A 21,294-nucleotide genomic window follows, 5' to 3' on the forward strand; every position below is an offset into this window, starting at 1 on the left:
AGGAAAAAGCATGGAAAAGATTGGTTATAAAACTATATTATCAGAAATATCCGTGACTTTCGAAAATTACATATATACCTGCAAAACATGAAGTTGTCCCTCATCTTCTCCTGTAAATCTTGTCAGTGTCTCATTACTAGGCAATGTGTGTTGAATTCATTTGGATGTTGAAATATTAATCAATTACTTCAAACTACACATGTTACATATATTGACCTATAAATAAGATCATTTTGAATAGAAACCTTAGAAAAAGATATGGAATAAGTTATTCTCTAATGATTTATGTAGAAAATTTTAAAACATCAAGTCAGTGTGAATTAAAAGAATCCTTTGTTCTATAAAGTGTTACACTGAAGTGGTTCTCAACCTTTTCAATAAATAAATAAATAAAAGAGAATGTTTGCACATCTATTGGAGATTTAATCTGTCCTAAAATGATCATTACATAACTCAAAACATCTTAGAAATCTCGTTTCAGATAAAACAATATTTATGACATTTTAAATTATACTTTATAAAGTAGCCTCATTTGTTCTAATATAAAAATGTGTAAAGATATGTAAGGACTCATCCTGTAGCCATCAGTCTTTTGTCCTAATTCACTTAGGCCAAAGTCCTTAGATTTACCCTAGCCACTTATCTTTCTCTTATACCCAGTCCACTTCCGGCCTACCATTAAATCCTGTTTTTCTGACTGTGAAACATATCTAAGCTCAAAATGTATCCAAACCACCCAGACCACGATGGCTTTGGTTTCATAGAGTTTTTCTAATCCCTCTCTCAGAACTGCTTATACTACTACTAAATTGTGGCCATCAAGTTGATACTATGTTACAGTACATAATCAAGGCATATTGGCCATTGATTCATTACTCTTCTACTTCATAAATTCCCCTGTTAGTAGAGAAGATACATATCTTCAATAAACTCAATAGAGGAAATGAAATGTTTCTCTTTTATCTTCGTACGTTATGAAACACCTAATAAGGAGCTCACATGTACTAAAAAGCAGGAAGAGTGAGCTAATGTTTGCCTCCTTTGGTCAGGTTTTCCCTGCTTTGCAGTTACCTACACGCAAAGAGAGGGTGCAGATCTCTCTGCGCATGTGGATTCGGATAACAGCTCACTGTACCTCAATATTATGCACATCCTAACTGAACATATTTTGTTCTGAATTACCAAAAAAAGTCCCTAAAGTAAATCAACTGCACTTTCCAGGCACTCCTGAAGCACAGTCCTCAGCGATATTATTTAATTATCCAGCCATATTGATGTCAAAAATTCTATCCAAGAATATAGAGTTTAAGAATCTTGGCCGGGCGCGGTGGCTCACGCCTGTAATCTCAGCACTTTGGGAGGCCAAGACGGGCGGATCACAAGGTCAGGAGATCCAGACCATCCTGGCTAACACGGTGAAACCCCGTCTCTACTAAAATACAAAAAAACTAGCCGGGCGAGGTGGCGGCGCCTGTGGTCCCAGCTACTCGGGAGGCTGAGGCAGGAGAATGGCGGGAACCCGGGGGGCGGAGCTTGCAGTGAGCCAAGATGGCGCCGCTCACTGCAGCCTGGGTGACAGAGAGACTCCGTCTCAAAAAAAAAAAAAATTCTTATAATATGCCTGCAGGTTTTTGGAAGTGTATGATGATCATATATTATCATAAAAATCTAGTAAAACCAAATATTAAAATACAGATTTTAATCTACATATATACAATATAAATAAGTATACATCATAGTTATGTAAGCACAGGCAAATCCTTTTCCAGGATAAGCGGGAGATATATGCCTTAATAAAGAAAGACTGCTTATCTATTAATTTGTGTATTTTATATTAATACATTTATTATAGAACTAATATCCCAATTGGATATTTAAACAATGATAAACTATATGTGCATCAAAAATAAAGAATCTTTCAAAAACATCAATTGAAACAATCATGTCTTTGTTCTATGAAAGGTGAATAATTTTATATATTTTACCTAAAAATAATTTTTCACAATTCTAATTTGTAACCGAAGTTTTTATGCAAACCTTATTATGGCAGATGGATTTTCTTGATTCTATTTGTTTCTGTTGGAATTTTACCATAAGATCACTCTTTGATTGCAAAGTTTTCTTTTAGACTAGTCTAAGAGAACAAAAAAGACAATTCGATGATTATATATTTCATATTTATTTTAAAATACTGTAATGCAAAAATATTATTGCCTGTGTCCATTATATTGTCCTAGATTTCTGAAATATTATTCCTGCTGATCCGTGTCATTCTGTTTTCTTACTGCAAGCTTCCCAAAGCAGCCTTTCTCTGTTTTTATCATACTTCTCTGAGATCTCTGGTTTTATGTTATCTTTTCCCTACTCTTTAAAGAAATAAAATAAAAAACCTTTTATTTTACTCAGTCAAATTTAATTAGTTTAATAAGCATAAAACTCAAATGTAGTTTTGTTTCATCACGTCGGTAACTAACAATGTAGAGCATTTGAATCATATATATATTTAAAACTATTTAGTAACTCACATTCTTTGTGCAAACTGCCTTTTCATCCCCTTCTTCTATTTTCTAAAGGGTATTTGTTTTCATTATATGGATTATTTATCCCTTCTGGATCTTATTTTTTATTTTATTATGCAAAACTTTAATTTATATTGCAAAAACTTGTATTATCAGTAACTTGTAAATGATATGCATGGCATCATATTACATCTTAGTTTACATTTTGATATAAATTTAAAAGCACTTTTCTTCATTTAGTGTGTCATTACATATCTTATATGGATTTCTATCTATAATATATTAAAGATATAAAGAGTGAAGTGATAAATTTGTTTTACTTTTGTATATGCAAAAAGGACATTAAGAAGAGTCAATTGTTTTTCTATTTAAATTTAAGGCAACTCCTTACGTTTGGCTCTATTTCTAAGTTACCACTCCAGAACAATAGTTTTACTTGTTTATCTCAGTTAATTTGTAATATTATGTTAAAACTTTCAAATAATTGTCATCAAGCATATTATAGATATCTTACAATAATCATAAATGAGACAGTTCATACTATATCATTAATGCTGCTATTGCCTGGGGCAAGAAAATGCTATTGAGTTTTATATAGGGATTTGTAGCCAGCTACTCTTTAGTTTAGTAGTTTGTCTAAAGAAGCTTATATGGTCATCAAGTAAAATTTTGTTTCTTAGTTTTCAATCATCCTGATGATTATTTATGTTACCTGTCTTTATGTATTGACTTGTAGTAATATGTTGATAAATAGTAGGAAAAATGAGGCAATATTTCTTTGTAATTCAATAAAAATGTTTCTATATTTTAAAATATGATATTTGCTGCTAGCTTGATAGATTTTCAAATTTAAAAAGAGTCTTGTCTCTTCTTACTTTGGCAAATAATAATTTTTAAATAAAATGAATGAATATCAAATTTTGTTAAAATTTTTTTGCCTTTATTGATTACATAATGACATGATGCTGAGCAGTTTCTAATGGCATTATCTGGATATCATACATCTTTTATGCTGAAGTGTTTACCCAAAATAATCCCCATATTCGAATTTTTCTAAATGAGTTTTTAGAGTTCTTTTAAGTTTATGGATGTATACCCTTAAACAGGTATATCATTTTAAAATACTTTCTTTCAGTCTATGGATTGTTTTAATAATGTCTTTCATAGAGCAGTTCTTATATTTTGAAGTTCAATTTATCATTTTTTAAATTTTAAGGATTATGCCTTTAGTGTTTTATTTAAGCAATTTTTATTCCAGGACCATATGTCAAAAAGATAAGTTTTCCTCCAATAAAGTACTTTGCATATTTGTTGAAAATCAGGCAAGTATGTGTTTATATATTTATATGTATACTTATCTTCTATCTATCTATCTATCTATCATCTGTCTAGAGACCAATCTCTGAACTTTCTATTCTTTCTTAATACCAGAATACTTTTAAAATAAAATTTAAGACCATATGGTGAAAGTCTTCCAATTTTTATCAAAACTGTCTATTGAACTCTTTTTAATTTGCTAACTAATTTAATGGAAAAAAAAATTTGAGTTTGCATTAAATCTATATCTCAGCTTATAAATACTTGAAATCCTAACAATTTTGGGGTCTCCAGTCCATGATTATGGTATGTTTTTCTATTTGTTTAAGCCTTCTTAATTTTCAGTAATTTCTTTTTGCAATTTTTAGTGTACAAGTCTTAAACATCTTTATGAGAGTTATCCTTAGTAGTTAATATTTTTGATAACATTGGAAATAGTATTGTTCGATTTCAATTTACAATATTTCATTGTAAGTGTATAAAAATAATTAATATGTGTATATTATATTGCATCTTGACTAAACTTATTTTCTAATAACAGAATCTTGTAGATTCGGTAGAATTTTCTACATAGATTATGTGGCTTATGAATAAGAAAAGGTTTATATCTTTCTTACCACTTTATATGACAAATGTTTTACTTGCCTGATTGCAGTGACTAAAACTTCTGTTACAATGCTCAATACAAGTAATGAGAAGGGACATAATTGCCTTCTGATTTTAGGATTTTCTTAGATGTTCTTTATATTACTGAAGAGTTTGCCTTTAATTTCTAATTCGTTGAAAATTTTTTTTTATTTAAATCGGAAATCAATGTTGGATTTGTCGAATGATTTTTATGCATTTGTGGATAAAATTATATATTTTTTAAAGACTGTTAATTTGGTAAATTATAGTAATTGCACCTTTAATGTGAAATCCACATCATGCCCTTGAGATAAATCCACTTACAATGGCATATTCTCTATTTTATATGTAGTTGAATCCAATATGTTATTAAAAAATAATTGGTCTGTATTTTACTTTTCTTGTAATAAGTTTATCTGGTCATGTTTTCAGACAATTCTGATCTCATGTAATGAGTACAAATTCTTATCTTCAATTTTTTAAAGTACTTTTGTTAACTTGATATTATTTCATTTTAAAATATTTAAGGGAACATATCAGTGAAGCTATCTGGGCCTAGATTTTCTTTATGAGATGGTTTTTACCTACAAATTCAATAAATGGAAATCAAAAGCAGGGCTATTCAGGTTATCTCTTTTTTATTTAATAAGCTCTATAATCTCGTGTCTTTGAAAGAATTTATGTCATCTGAATAGTCAAATTTATAATACAAGTAGTTTTTAATATGTTCAGATTTTTTAATTTTTAAAATATTCTTTTAATAACAATTTGTGCCCTACCTTTTCTTTTTGACTAGTCTTGCTAACAGCTTAATCAATTATATTGATCTATCCAAAAAATTAACTTTGTCTTTATTGACTTTTTTCTGTTGTGTTTTAGTTCCCAATTGAAACAATTTGTGAAATACCTCTAGTAATATACTTCACAATTGATGTTTGACATATTTACTTTTAATCAGTTTCAAACATAATTTCCCATGGTTTTCCCTTATGAATATTATTTTATTTCAAAATATTTGAGAGTTTTTCAGATATCTTTGGAATTGATTTTTATGTTAATACTAATACAGTCAGAGGATATATTTTCATTACTTGAATATTTTTAATTTATGAAATCTTGTTTTAGGCCTCAGAATAATGTATACACGCTGGCAAATGTTAAATGTACACTTAAAATAATGTGAGAATGTGTATTCTGCTGTTGTCGGGGGAAACTTTACATAAAGGTCAATTAGGTCATTTTAGTTAATAGTATTGTCTTCCATATTCTTATTGATTTTATGTGCACCTATCCGGTAAATTATTATGAGGAGAAAAATTAAAATCTCTGATAATAATTGTGGATTTTTCTATTTCTCTTTGAATTTTTATCAAGTTTGGCCATATATTTTTAAACAACTGTTGTTAGCTGCCTACATGTTTAGGATTATTATTTCTTTTCCTTTTTTTAAAAGAAAACAAAATTGAGAGATTTATTTCTCTCCCAGATTATGATATTGGAGATATTCCAAGATGGTAGGATGCCAGGGTAGTGGAAATTCAGTCTTCTATCTTGTTCCACCATCTATTATTTCCATTGCCAAAGTAATATCATTGTACATGATAGCTATTAAAACTCCAATCATTTTTCCCACGTTCCACCCAGAAGGAAGGAAGGAGGGACCAGGGAAGAAAGAGCTGTCTCAATGAAAAGATATTACCAAGGGGTTGCACACAGCTTTTCCACCATACCCCATTGGCAAAAATGTGTTTTATTTTTGGTGGCTCAGGTCTATATTAAAGAATAAAAGAATGGATACTAGATGACAACTCTGCCATGGCAGCTATGTTTTCAAGAAGTTTTATTGTGAAAGAGAGATGAAACATATGAAAATAGCTGGATGGAAAGTGGAAAAGGAAAATAAACTATTTGTTTTTGAACGTCAAAGAGAAATGAGCATGCTTAAATATTAAGACTGATCCATTAGTGAAAAAGCTAAAAATGCAGAAAGAATATGCCTTTGGAAATCTTTGCTTAGATATTTAGAAATGAGGAAAAAATACATGCTTTTAAATGTGGTAAACTTGTAGTTACTTTTACAGGAAGTTGAGTAATTATTCTTGTGATAATAGGAGATAAAATCATGTGCTGAGGTTGATTTCAAGAATGGCAAGGTGAAGAACGTTTATATTCTCTGAGAAAAAGATGTCCTTTTTGTGCAAGTCTACCTAAATGCAAATCAAAACCACAATGCAATGCCACCTTCCTCCTGCGAGAATGTCCATAACCAAAAATCAAAAAACGGTAGATGTTGGTGTGGATGCGGTGATCAGGGAACACTTCTACACTGCTGGTGGGGATCTAAACTAGTTTAGCCAGTGTGGAGATTCCTTAAAGAACTAAAAGTGGAACTACTATTTGATCCAGCGATCCCACTATGGGGTAACTACCCAGAGGAAAATAAGTCGTTATACGAAAAACATACTTGCATACACATGTTTATCGCAGCAGAATTCACAACTGCAAAATCATGAAACCAACCCAAATGCCCATCAATCAATGAGTGGTTAAAGAAGCTGTGAGATATATATACACACACATACACATATATACACACACATATGATGAATATATATGATGATATATATGATTATTATATATGATGAATATATATATATGAATGATGAAATACTACTCTGTCATAAAAAAGAATGAATTAACATCATTTGCGGTGACCTGGATGAGATTGGAGACTATTATTCCAAGTGAAGTAACTCAGGAATTGAATACCAAACATCGTATGTTCTCACGTGGAGCTAAGCTATAAGAATGCAAAGGCATAAGAATGATACAATGGAATTTGGGGACCTGGGGGGAAGAGTGGGAGTGGAGTGAGGGATAAAAGACTACAAATATGGTGCAGTGTATACTGCTCAGGTGATGGACGCACCAAAATCTCAAAAATCACCACTAAACAACTTATTCATGTAATCAAATACCACCTGTACCCCAATAACTTATGGAAAAATGATTAAAAACAGAAAAGTAATTAACAATTATTATTTCTTTTGGGAAACTGAGCCATTTAACATTATACAGTGTCTCTTTTTATTCCTGGTAATTGTTTTTTTGTGTGTGTGGAATTTTGACTTTAATATTAATTTAGCCACTCCAACTTTCTTAAGTTTCATGTTTGCATGGTATAGCATTTTCTGTATCTTTTTAAAATTTTATTTTTATTTAACAAGTAATAATTTTATATATTTATAGGGTGCAATGTAATGTTTTAATACATGTATGCATTTTCATCTATTTTTAACTTATATTTGTCTTTATATTTAAGATGATTTTCTTGTATCCAATGTATAATTGTCTTTTTATTGAATTCGAAAATTTATGTTCTTTGAGTATTTAGACATTTACATTTAACATGATTGTTGATATGTTTAGCTATAAATATATTTTCTTGATATTTGTTTTGTATACAAGCCATCTGTCATTTTTACCTTTTACTAATTTGGGGGAGGGCTTTCTTTAAATATTGAGTTATCATAATTTAATTTTATCTACGTTGTTGGATCCTATGGTTTGAATGTGTCCCCAAAAGTTTAAATCTTAACCTCCAATGCAGTGATGTTGAAAGGTGGAATCTTAATAAAGGTCATAAGAGCTGTGCCCTCAGGAATGGACTAATATCATTATCAAGGAAGGGGGTCCATTATCAAGAAAAAGTTTGTTAAATAAAAGCAAGTTCAGCTCTTTCTGTCACTCTCACCCTTTCTTGCTCTTTCAGTTTCCACAGTGGGCTTATGATGTATGAGGTCCTTGTCAGATGTCAGCATCATGGTTTTGGACTTCCTATTAATAAAAATAAGCCAAATAAATTTACTTTCCTTATAAATTTCCCAGTATAAGGAATTCTGTTATAGCAACACAAACCAACTAAGACATTGATTTATATGATTCAACCCTTTGTTATTTTAGTAGTTGCTTTATGGTTTATACAAAGTAAATTAAAACTTTCACTGCCTACCATCATGTGATATTGTAGTAATTTACATGTACCATGAAATATTGACATAGTACGTTTTCATTTCTTTCCTTCTAGTCCTAGTGCTATCACCTTGTTGCACTCTTTTTAATACAGCTGACTTTTATTAGCTTTGTTGAGTTGTAAAATACACCAGAAAAAAATGGTACTTTGTTAGTGTACTGTTTAATGAGTTTTAACAAACTCAGACAATCATGTAACCATCACCATAATACAGATGTATGTGTTTTATTACTCAAATGCTCATTTGCAGACAATAAATACCCTTCTCAACTCACATCTCATGTTAATAAAGGATCTGTATTCTCTCCATGCAGTTAATGTTCTTACGAAGTAATGTAAAAGGAAAACTATAAAATGTAATTGCCTGCATTTGACATTTTTTACTCAGGATAATGCATGTAAGAATTATTTATAGAGGCCGGGCGTGGTGGCTCACGCCTGTAATCCCAGCACTTTGGGAGTCCGAGGCAGGCAGATCACGAGGTCAGGAGATGGAGACTATCCTGGCTAACACGATGAAACTCCGTCTCTACTAAAAATACAAACAATTAGCCAGGCGTGGTGGCGGGCATCTGTAGTGCCAGCTACTTGGGAGGCTGAGGCAGGAGAATGGCGTGAACTTGGGAGGCGGAGGTTGCAGTGAGCCGAGACCATGCCACTGCACTCCAGTCCAGCCTGGGCAACAGAGTGAGACTCCGTTTCAAAAAGAAAAAAAAAAAAAAAAAAGAACTATTTATAAAGTTGTATATATTATTAACTCTTTTATTTATTTATTTTAATTTATTTATTTTTTGTCTAGTAGCATTGCACTGTATGGATTGGCACTATAGAACATTTATTTATTTACCAGGTAAATAATATGTATTTTTCCAAATTTTGTTAATTATAAAAAGACCACTACAAATATTTACATACAGGTTTTGACTGTGAGCATGCATTTTCATTTCTGTTGATAAATATTTAGAAATGGAATTGCTGGGTCATATGGTAAGCATAGGCATAAACTCACAAGAAATTGGCAAACTATTGTGAAATGTGACTCTTTAAAAAGTTTATTCCCACCAGAAATGTATGTATGTGAGTGTCATCTACATACTCACTGGCTTCTAGTTAGGTTTCTTTTATTTCTTGACCCTATCCCTTTTAATTTAGGCATTCTAAAAGTTTTCAGTAATATTGCATAGTGGTTTTAATTTGTATTTTTTTTTTTACAACTACCCATTTATTTTGTTGTTAGGCTCATAAAAATATGCATTTAAAGTATATATATTTTTAAATTTCAACTTTTATTTTAGATACATAAGATACATGTGCAAATATGTTACATGAGAATATTGTGTGGTATTGACTTTTGGAATGTGGATCTCATTACCCTGATAGTGAGCATAGTACCCAATAGGTAGTTTTTAAACACACTCCCCCTCCCTCCACTCTCTAGTCGCCCAAGTGTCTATTGTTCCCAAATTTATATCCATGGGCAAGCAATGTTTAGCTCCCACTTATAAAAGAGAACATGAAGTATTATGTTTTCTGTTCCTGAAAGCTACAGAATAAGAGAAGTTATGCATCCAAGAAAGGCCCAACATCCAGAATGTATAGGAAGCTTAAACAAATCAACAAGCAAAAAACCCATGAAAATTGGGCAAAGGACACAAAGGACATGAACAGACGCATCTCAAAAAAAGACATATGAATGGCCAGCAAACATGACAAAATGCTCAGCATCACTAGTCATCAGATGAATACAAATCAAACACAATGAGATACCATCTCACACCAGTCAGAATGGCTATTATTAAAAGCCAAAAAACAATAGATCCTGATGAGGCTACAGGGAAAAAGGAATGTTTACACAGTGTTGGCGGAAATGTAAATTAATACAGCCACTGTGGAAAAACATCTGGAAATTTATTGAAGAATTTGAGACAGAGCTACCATTCAACCTGGCAATTCCGTTACTGGGGATATATCCAGAAGAAAAATAAATAAATCATTCTACCACTCATGATCATTGCTGTGTTACTCAAAATAGTAAAGACATGATTCTAACTCAGGTGCTCATCAATGGTAGATTGGATAAGGAAAATATTGTACATATACACAAAAGGATACTATGCAGTCATTAAAAAGAATAAAATTATGTCCGTTGCAGCAAAACGGATGGAGCTGGAGGCCTTAGTTTGCATTTTCTAGTGACTAGTGGTTGGGTATATTTTAATTTCTTTATTTATCATGCTTATATCTTCTTTAATGATGCGTATGTTCAAACTTTCTCCACTTTTTAATAGGTTTAAAAATGGATAATTTTAATTTTGATTAGGAAAAAATTATGTTTTCTGTGCTTTTTGCATGACATAAAGAAATCTTTGCCTAATCCAAGAACACAAATATTTAACATTTATTTGTTTTCTTTTATAATTTTTATGTTTTCTAAGTTTTATATTTATCTCATACACACACACACATACAGACACATATATGTTGTGACATGCATAGACATATTTGAATATATTTGGACATATATTTGCATATATGATTTGCATATAAACATGTTCAAATGTGCACAATTTACTGAGTATCACAAAATCTCACAGTATTGTCCCAGAAACTTTTAGAAAATCAGTTCACCATATATGAGTGGGTTTATTTATGGGTGCTCTATTGTGTTTCACTGATTTGTCATTCTACTTTTACCAACAGCACATCGTTTGATTCTGTAGCTTGAGAGTACATCTTGAAATCAATTCATATGAGTCTCCAACTTTGTTATGTAAAAATCATTTTTAAAATTGTTTTCATTATTCTATTTTCTTTGTTTTCTTTGCATATTTTATAAACAATTTTTGGGTTTCTACAAAATATTTCTGCAAAGTTCTTTCTGGAGTTTTGACTGGGAGTATGTTAAATTTGTAAATCAATTTGGAGAGAATTGACATCTTAAAATGTGTAAGTTTTGCAAAACATGAACATGGTCTTTTTCCATTAATTTATATCTTCTTTGATCTCTCATATCAGTTTTTTAGTTGATAGCACACTGATATTGCATATGTTTGTTAAAATTATACCTAGCTTGTAAATGATTTGAGGCGCTGAATCAGTGCTACTTCTCAAAATTTTAATTTCAATTATTTATTTTTAGTGTTGAGAAATAGAATTAATTTTTGTATAGTAGTCTTATATTATGTGACCTTACTAAATTAACCTATTAAACTTAGTTGTTTGTGGTGCAGATTTGTTCGAAAATCTACATATAGATATTTATTGTAATTTCTTTTTTCTTTGTTTTTTTATTTTTTATTTTTAGATAGTGTCTCACTCCGTCGCCTAGGCTAGAGTACAGTGGTGCGATCTCAGCTCACTGCAAGCTCTGTCTCCCAGGTTCACGCCTTTCTCCTGCCTCACCTTCCTGAGTAGCAGGGACTACAGGTGCCCGCTACCACGCCCAGCTAATTTTTTTGTATTTTTTTAGTATTGACAGGGTTTCACCATGTTAGCCAGGATGGTCTCCATCTCCTGACCTCGTGATGCGCCCTCCTCGGCCTCCTAAAGTGCTGGGATTACAGGCGTGAGCCACCGCACAGGCCTGCAATTTCTATTGTTATGGTTTCTTTCTAATTTGGTCTTGAGGTCCCTCTGTCCAGAGTGAACATAAATTCTAGCCCTGCTCTGACAGGGCTCCAGAAGAGCTGGTCTTGAATGTTTACTTTGTTCCTTTCACTGAATACATCTTTGTCTTGGCGGACTGCCTAATGCTTAAGTGTCCAACCAGTGACCAGATGTCCCTCTCATAGGAAACTTTATACTGGTAGATGCCTTTGTAGTTTTTGTCTCACCTGTGTCTATTCCTACAAAGATAGCCACTGTCTAAAAAGCCCTGAACAGGTGGAGAGTTTAGTTTGAGTGTGTTTTTCAGGTGGGACCCAGAAGAGTCAGCAAAACAAAACATAAAGTGACAGAAGCATTTTATTACCCACAGATCCACAAGAAAAGAGGGATACCCATTAGGGCCAGTGAGAAGTCTCGAGACAGCAAGATGCTCAATCAGTAGGTGACTATGAGGAGGAAGTGGATAGAAGAGAGAGAGCAAAAGAGAGATCACCTGTGAGTCTACGGATATACTAAGGTCTATGAGTGTTATCCCTTAGGCATTCCTGCTGAGACTGTGGATTGTCTTCTTTAAAGAAAACACCATTAGTCACTAGAAAATGCAACATGAAAGGGAGAGTTTGTTTGCATGACTCTCAGATTGACCATTATGTTTTATTATGGTCAGTAGCTGTGGTATGTGTTGGGATTTGTCTTAGCAGGATAAGAAGCAAGCAGGCTGTATTACAAACCAACACATAGGGAGAAGTTTCAACTAGGCCAAAGGAGGCAAGAAACAACTGGATTTCAGATACTATAGGCCAGGCTTAAAAACGAATGCTGAAGAAGCAGCCATATTAAACAAGTTTATGACAACAACAAGTATGTTGTTTCTATTTAAGCTTTATTTGTTCTTTCCTCATCTCTATGTCTTTCTTTTTTTTATAATTTTACTTATTGCACTGATAAGGATCTAGAATTGTTTAATTACAAGAATTGAGAGCAGATATTCTGATATGCTCCTAACTGTGGGAGCAAAGAATCAGTCTTTCACCATTAAGTGTAATGTTACCTGTAGACATGTTTTATTTGTTTGTAAATGCCTATTGTGTTACAGAAGTTCTACTTAATTCTGAATTATCTGTGCCTTTTTAAAGATCTTGAATGAATGCTTAACCTTATAAGTACTTTTTCTCAATCTATTAGTTCTTTACATATATATCCACAATTTTATTTTTTCATTATCATTTAATTGAATATGCATTCTCATTTCTCTTATAACTTTTTATTTAATCCATGGGATATTTAGAAGCATGGTGATTAATTTTCAACTAATTAAGATTATTGAGATATCTTTTTAGTGTTTTTCTAGTTTAATTCTACATGGTCAAAGAACGTTCTTTGTATAATTTCAAGTCTTTACTTTTTTGGCTTGTGTTTATGGCATAAAATATAATCTATCTCGGTGAATCATGCACACTTGAAAGGAATGTGTATTCTGCTATCATCGTGAGGACCCACCTCTGACTTTTTTTTTTCTTATCTTGCCCACATTCCTATCTAAGGGGTCTGGGGAGTCATGCCCTACAAACCATAAAGTCTCATCAGAGAGGCTTTATTTAACCCTCTGTAAAGTGGCCTGCTTTCCAACCTGGTTCTGTCCTAACATCGCCTTACAAATAAGAAAAAAAATCAAAACACTTTTAACTCCAAATATATTTCCTTGTCTCTTATTAGAAAAAAAAATCTGCATTCTGTAGAGAAACCCCTTTCCCTTTTTATGTTTTTCTTTCTTTCCAGATCCAGGAGAAGATTAGCTAAGAGTCAGGCACCCTTTTAAGTACAATAAGAAAACATTTTACAACCTCTTCTCTCTGTAGCCTGCTTGCTAAAAGCTTCCTCTGAACAATAAAACTTTGGTCTCCACAATCCTTTATCTTAACCCAAACATATCTTTTCTATTGATCCTATGTCCTTAGACAAACCCAACCAATTGTTAACCAGAAAATTTTAAAATTTACCTATAGCCTGGAAACTCCACTTCGAGTTGCCCTGCCTTTCTGAGGCAAACCAATGTACATCTAAGTGCATTTGATTGATGTCTCATGTCTCCCAAAGTTGTATAATACCAAGCTGTGCTCTAACCACCTCAGGAACATGTTCTCAGGATCTCCTGAGGGCTGTGTCATGGGCCATGGTCATTCATATTTAGCTCAGAATAAATCTCTTGATAATATTTTAAAGAGTTTGACTACAATTGTGTAGTGTTCTATAAAAGACAATTAAGTCTACTGATGAGCTTTTCTAAGGCATTATTTTTATTCCCCTGCTTTATTTATTTTCCTAGCAATTCCATTTGAGTCTTTCTTATAGTTTATATTTCTTGTGTTAAATTCTTAAATTCTGGCAATTTATCTTCCTTACCTTTTCTGTTACGGCATTTAGTTTACTGGATTAATCACAGTCATGTTCCATCCCATGTTGGTAAAATCAGTAATGTCAACATCAGAGACATCACTGAGCCAGGTTAAAGGTCTGAGTATGATGATTGCTTTTACTCAGTATAAGGTTGTTGTGCCTATGTCACAGAGATAATTGCACTATACACCCTTATTCCTCCTCTATCGTTGACCTGGTTTTGCAGTTACTTGGCACGTTCTAGGCTATTGATGAGGAGCAGGGACAGTTCTCTGTACTCCTGGTCCAATCTTCTAATCTGATCTTAAGACAGGGACATTCTCAGTGATCTTGCCTCTTTCCCCCATGGCAGGTAAAATCCAGTTTGTATCTTTGGTAGGCCTTATAAAGGAAAGCATTTTCTGATTTCCCCTCAGTGGCAGGAGACTTGTAATGATACTGGTATAAAGTTTCCACTCCCACGTTTTCTCTTACCATACCTTAATGAGTAGAGGTTTATTTTCCTTTATCCTTCTCCCGGCTATAATTGCTCTACCTTTTTTTGCCCGGCAGTAACATCATTTCTCCATTTCTCCTGCTGACTCAATGGAAAAGGGTCTGTGTGAGGCTCCAGACGTTGATTCATTCTTTATGAACGTATCATGTAGTAAATCCTCCGCAGTCTGTATCCAGTCCTTTGTGTGATCACTTGTAGAGGTTTACAGAGAAGATGGATAACTTTATGCCTATGGTTCCAAGGGCTTCTGTATGCTTATGCTAGCCCACAACTAACCTTTAGCAAATGATAACAATTTTAGCTGGTGTCTTTGTGCCCACTTTTATGGAACACTTTTTTTTCTATGCTACGCCACAGGTAAATAATTGCTTGGGTCCTGTCTCCTGCAGAGAGACCTGACATTCCTTAGATTTCAGACTACTTGGTTGCCTTGCATCCTTGGTGGGCTCAATAAAAATATACATAATTTAAATTATCCATATTTTTCTTATTATTATAGTAAGAATATTACTATTTTGAGTTTTATATATCCTACACAATAAAATAAACTCTGTAGGTGATTTTAAGATTTTCCCTCTGTCTTTAAGTATCAATTCATTACTATGATTTGCCTATGACTAATTTTCTTTGTATTTATTCCAGCTAGATAATATTGACATCCCTGAATTTGTGGCTTCACGTCTTTTACTATTTTTTATAAGATCTTGGATCTCAAATCCCTCTATATTGTGGTAGTTATAAACTTCAATTAATCTTTCTCCAGGCCATTGTAATTGCCCAAAATTCTAGACTGCTATTTTCTATTTAGTCATTGTGGCTTACACTACTAATCAGAGAAACGTTTAAAAAATTCAGCAGAAGCTAAAATTAACTAAGTGTTCTTTATAAATCAGCTTCTCAAGTTCTGTCTAACTTGATTGTTTTCCAATAACTCACAGAGGAATTTTTTTTTTTTTTGGCAAATCATCATTGTTATCTAACTTTTAAGGTGTTCTAAGTAAAATATTTTTTTGATATGAAGTACCCTGTAATAGCCAAAAGTAGAAATCTGTAAATAAGTAAATAAAAAGTAGAAATCTGTAAATAAGTAAATAATTTATCTACTTGGAAATCACCATTTTTTTCTGTTGTTTTTACTAAACAACTCATGTCTTTCTTCAATTCTGGAAACTTGTGAATAATTATTATTTCCAGTATTTCTTATTTGCCATGTCATGTATTTTATTCCATTAGAACTATATCTACTTTGTAAGGCCAAAGCAGGAGGATTGCTTAGGGCAAGAGTTTCAGATGATCCTGGATAACATAGTGAGACCTTGTCTCCACAAAATAAAATAAATAAAATAAAACATGTTAGTCAGGCATGGTGGTACATGCTTATGGTCCTAGTCACTAGAGAGGCTGAGGCAAGAGGATAGCTAGAGCTCAGAAGTTTGAGGTTATTGTGTGTTCTGATCACACCACTGTACTCCAACCTGGCTGACAGAGTGAAACCCCAACTCAAAAAGAAAAAAGAAAGAAAAAACTCTATGTGGACCTACTCTAAAGTTTTTCTATCTTTTCATGCTTTTTATTTTATAATTAATAATTCTTATATAAAACACTACTGCCAATTGTGGATAAGAGTCTTCAAGACAGTGGTGTGTTTCTATTAAATATTTAAATATGTTGGCTAAAATGATTTTGTGTTCAATATATTAAAGTATGTAATATGCGTGCATATGTGTATGAACATAGACTATAATATTTAGCAGGAGAGTAAAACACTTTTAGCAAAGGAATGCAACTGATAGAAGTGCTTGCCATGTTTGGATACCACAAAAGAGACAAAGACAGTATCTACATAAAGACAACAGAAAAGTTTGGCAAGAAATGGAAAACCACAGATGGTTGTAGGTGGCAGTTTCTTAGCAGCAGAAACAGATTTTCCTGAGAAAACATTTCATCAAAACTTTGCTTTGAACAAGTCTGTTCTACCATATTGAGGACAATATTCAGAAAATTAAAAAAAATCTTTGCTAACATACAGGCAGCAAATGTTGAGACTATATATATGGTGGTTATATTCTAAGAAGGACAAATGTAAAGAAGTAATCTCATTTCCATGATTTGCTCTTGCACAGGGTCAAGTCCAACCAAAATAGTACACTAGGTAGAGTGACCTAGTGTACTCAGAGACTTCAGCTAGTCTCTCTTCCAGTGTCTAACATTTCTTCCATTGTTCCCACTTGTTTAGTCCCAGAAGAATTCAGTGTCTGCAAACCCTCATGAAAGATGAATAGCTTTCAAACAAGGAAATTTACATTGACAAGGTTTGATGTCTACTTCCTTCCTGAGGCCTTGCGTTTAAAACAAAATAAACACATGCTAATTAACTGAACCCCAGCGATGCACTTTCAAAAATCAGAAATAAGCCAAAAGAATTATTTATCTTAGAAATGCTGTATTTTTTATAATGTTTTATTATTTTTACTTCAGCACGTTAAATATGTCATGCCACTCTCTCCTGGTCTGTAAGGTTTCCAGTGAAAAGTCTGCTGCCAGATGTATTAGAGCTCCTTTATATGTTATTTATTCCTTTTCTCTTGCTGCTTTGAAGATCCTTTCTTTATCCTTGACCTTTGGGGGTTTGATTATTAAATTCCCTGAGCTAGTCTTGTTTGGGTTAAATCTGCTTTGTATTTTATGATCTTCTTGTACTGAATATTCTTTCTCTAGAGTAGAGAAATTCTTTGTTATTATTTCTTTGAATAAACTTTCTACACCAGTTTCTCTACCTCCTCTTTAAGGTCAGTAAGTGTTAGATTTGCCCCCTCAAGGCTATTTTCTGTATCTTAGAAGCATGTTTCTTCTTTGTAATCTTTTTCCTTTCTTCTCTTCTACTGGATATTTTCAAATAGCCTGTCTTCAAGTTCACCAATTCTTTCTTCTGCTTGATCAGTTATGCTATTGAGAGACTCTGATGCATTTTTCAGTTTGTCAATTGAATGTTTCAGCTCTAGAATATCTGCTTGATTTTTTAAATTATTATTTCAGTCTCTTTGCTAAATTTCTCTACTAGAATTCTGAATTCCTTCTCCGTGTTTTATTGAAGCTTGTAGAGTTTTCTCAAAACAGTTATTTTTAATTATCTGTCTGAAAGGTCACAAATCTCTGTCACTGTGCGACTGATTACTGGTGCCTTATTTAGTTCGCTGGGTGAGGTCATGATTTCTGGTATGTTCTTGGTGTTTGTGGATGTTTGTTGATGTCTGGGCATTGAAGAGTTAAGTATGTATTCTAATCTTTGCAGTCTTGGCCTATTTGTACCTGTCCTTCTTGAGAAGACATTCTACCATATTCGAAGAAATTTGAGTGTTGTGATCTAAGTCTTTGGTCCTGCAGACATCTCTACAATAGGGGATGCCCCAATCCCAGTGATGCGACAACTCTTGCAGATTCCCACTGCCTTGGTGGGTTTGAGTAAGACACAGGATTCCCTGAATTACCAGACAGAGTTTCTCTCTCTCTTCCCTCATTTCCAAAAACAAATGAGGCCTCTCTCTCTGGGCTGGGTTGCCTGGAGTTGGAGGAGAGATGGCGCAAGCACCCCCATGGCCACCACATCTGGACTGTGCTGGGTCACACCTGAAGCCAGCGCAGTACTGGGTCTGGCCCAAGGCTCACGGTAACTACAGCCTGGCTACTACTGACGTTTATTCAAGGCCCACGGGCCTTTTTGTCAGTAGGTGGTCAATCATGTCGGGACTGGGTTCTTCTCTACCAAGCTCAGTTGGTTCCTTTCTGGCCCAAAGTAGGTCTAGAAATGCCCAGGAGCTAGGGCCTGGAATCAGCGGTATTGGCGATCTGACGCTTTCTTTTACTGTGGCTGAGCTGGTACCCAGGTGGCAAGACAAAGTCCTCTTTACTCTTCCTTCTTCTTTCCACAAGCGGAAGTTTCTCAGAGCTGCACTGCCTGGGGTGGGGGACGGGTGACTCTAGCACTCCCTTGCTTGCCCAAGCAGTGTCTTCCTGAGCTGTACGCACTCTACTGGGTCTGAGCCCCGCAGAGCACTAGGTCTTGCCCAAGGACTGCAGTTCTTGTGGCCTAAGTTTCTTGCACATTTATTCAGAGCCCTAGGGTCCTTTAGTTGCCGGTGGTGGAGCTAGCCAGAATTTAGGTACCTACTGTTGGGTTGGAGGATTTCTGTCTAGCCAGGGCTAGTTAAAATGCTCCTTCCGTGAACAACTGAAAGAATTATGCCCTAATTGTGTTCCCCTATGACAGGCAGCACTGAGTTCCAACGGAAAGCCCTACAGTCACCTCGCTGTCCTTCCCCCAAGCACACATATTCTCTCTCCGCATGCCGCTGGGGTGGATGGGAAGAAGTGGTGGAGGCAATGAATGACCATCTTTTCTACCCTCTTCACTGACCCTTTCCTTGAAATAATGTTAAAATCAGGTACTGTGATTGCTCATCTGATTTTTGGCTCTTATGAAGGTACTTGGTTGTGTGGATAGTTGTTCAATTCGGTGTCTGGGGAGGCAACTGCTAGGGAGTTCTCTTCAGCCATCTTGTTCTGCTTCCCTTCTGCCAATGCTTGTTTTGACTCTAGACATGCTTTATGATTTATTTTTTAGCCATTATAGGAAACTGTGCAAAACATTATCAACAGTTGGTATATAAGAGTGCAGTGATTGCTGCTCAGTACTACTTAGAATACTTACCACATCCATTAAGTGTGTGCTTTAATTAACAGAAGATTACTTCTAGCACTCTATCTAGCTTTGAACCTTACCTGACTTGGAGTATCCTATTTTCTGTTTAATTAAAGTAAAGGATCAGTGTAATGTAACAGTTAAGAGTCCATATTTCTTTCAAGGTGAACCTAGATGAGAAAATAAATCACAATTTCCTCATCTGTAAGATAAATACATATTTTTCATCTCATAAAATTTTATAAGTTTTGGAAATATATAAAAACATTTAAAACAACTTCCGACCCTAATTAAATACTAAATCTTAGCTATCATAGTCAATATTCTTAAATAAATGGACAAAATATTTTTAAATTATTACATGTAGAATGATGGTATCACCAAACTCACATATTAAACGTCAATGTTTCAACAATTACTTTTATGATGAACTCTTCATTAGTGTTTTTAACATACATAAAACAGATAAGTTTTTTGCTTAATAAATTCTATAAGTGCATTATAATATTTTTACCTTGGAAGAAATTAATTTTCTTCTTTTTCAAATATATTATTTAATATTAGACCAATTTAAAATGTTGTGTTTAAAAAAATCAGTCCTGGTTTTGAAAAACTATGTCATGAACAATTTGCATTTTCGTTAAAATCTTAGGAAGCTGCATACAACTTAAGTGAAATATGCCAATCATAATTCAAAAGCTATTAAAATGCATGTATATTTATCAAGTTGTTTTACATATGTTTGATAAATGTGGGATGTATAAAGAGCTACAAAATTGATATTTATAGTCAGAGACTTTAGAATGAGCAAAAACATTTGCTTTATACTGAATATTATAACTTTAAAACTATAAGAACTTCAAATTATCATCGTCAACAACCAAATTTAACAACATCGACAACAAAAAAAGCTTCAGACAACAGTTCTTAATAACTGAAAAGAGTGAGTCGTGAAAAAGCACCAGCAAAGCCAGGTTAGTGGGCTTCAAGTAGAAGAGAGCTTTCACCAAGGGGAAGAATAGACACAGACACTGGAAACAGCACCTCCCTTGGATATTAAGCTGACAAAGAGTAAGGCTGAATAGGCTGAGAGAAGGCAGTTCATAAATAGAAATTATGGGAGAGAAAACTAAGAAAGATTTTATTAGTTCTACTGTTACAAGACAGTGTTAGGAGAAAGCACTGAAAAAAGCATGCTACTTGAATGCTTTTGGATACAATTCTTTAAGTGGCAATGGGCAGATCACATGAGATCAGGAGTTCGAGATCAGCCTGACCAACATTATGAAACCCCACCTCTACTAAAAATACAAAATTTTTAAATATTATTAAATATTTATATTTATATTAAATATTACAGGCATATGCCTGTAATCCCAGCTACTTGGGAGGCTGAGATAAGAGAATGGCTTGAACCCCATAGGCAGAGGTTGCAGTGAGCCAAGGTCATGCCACTGAACTCCAGCCTGGGTGACAGAGCAAGAGTCCATCTCAAAAAACAACAACAACAACAAAGAAAACAAATTTTAAACAAGTTTTCACTTCAAAGAATTTACATAGACGTCATTTAAAAAATAAAAAATGATAATTTAGCTCAGAA

General features: G+C 33.7%; 1 protein-coding gene across 6 annotated transcripts in view; it reads right to left on the reverse strand.

The window, feature by feature from the left end:
• Nucleotides 1–21,294, reverse strand: part of LOC110742498 — a 136,122-nt gene that overhangs the window by 32,553 nt on the left and 82,275 nt on the right. For 2 of the 6 annotated variants that reach the window (XR_002520220.2, XR_004182004.1), the window contains exons 2-5: nucleotides 19,775–19,864; nucleotides 8,218–8,300; nucleotides 2,038–2,134; nucleotides 79–216 (exon numbers count right to left, since the gene is read on the reverse strand). Coding sequence is in view for 3 of the 6 variants with exons in the window: in XM_021933940.1 (XP_021789632.1) it covers nucleotides 203–216; nucleotides 8,218–8,300 (97 nt within the window). In the remaining 3 variants the exon portion in view is untranslated. Of the gene's footprint in view, nucleotides 1–78; nucleotides 217–2,037; nucleotides 2,135–8,217; nucleotides 8,301–19,774; nucleotides 19,865–21,294 lie in introns of those variants that run through there. The other 4 variants (XM_021933939.2, XM_021933938.2, XR_002520219.2 and 1 more) reach the window with 3 other exon arrangements.

The sequence above is a fragment of the Papio anubis genome, chromosome 2 (genome assembly GCF_008728515.1).
Source record: "Papio anubis isolate 15944 chromosome 2, Panubis1.0, whole genome shotgun sequence".
Classification (NCBI taxonomy): Eukaryota; Metazoa; Chordata; class Mammalia; order Primates; family Cercopithecidae; genus Papio; species Papio anubis.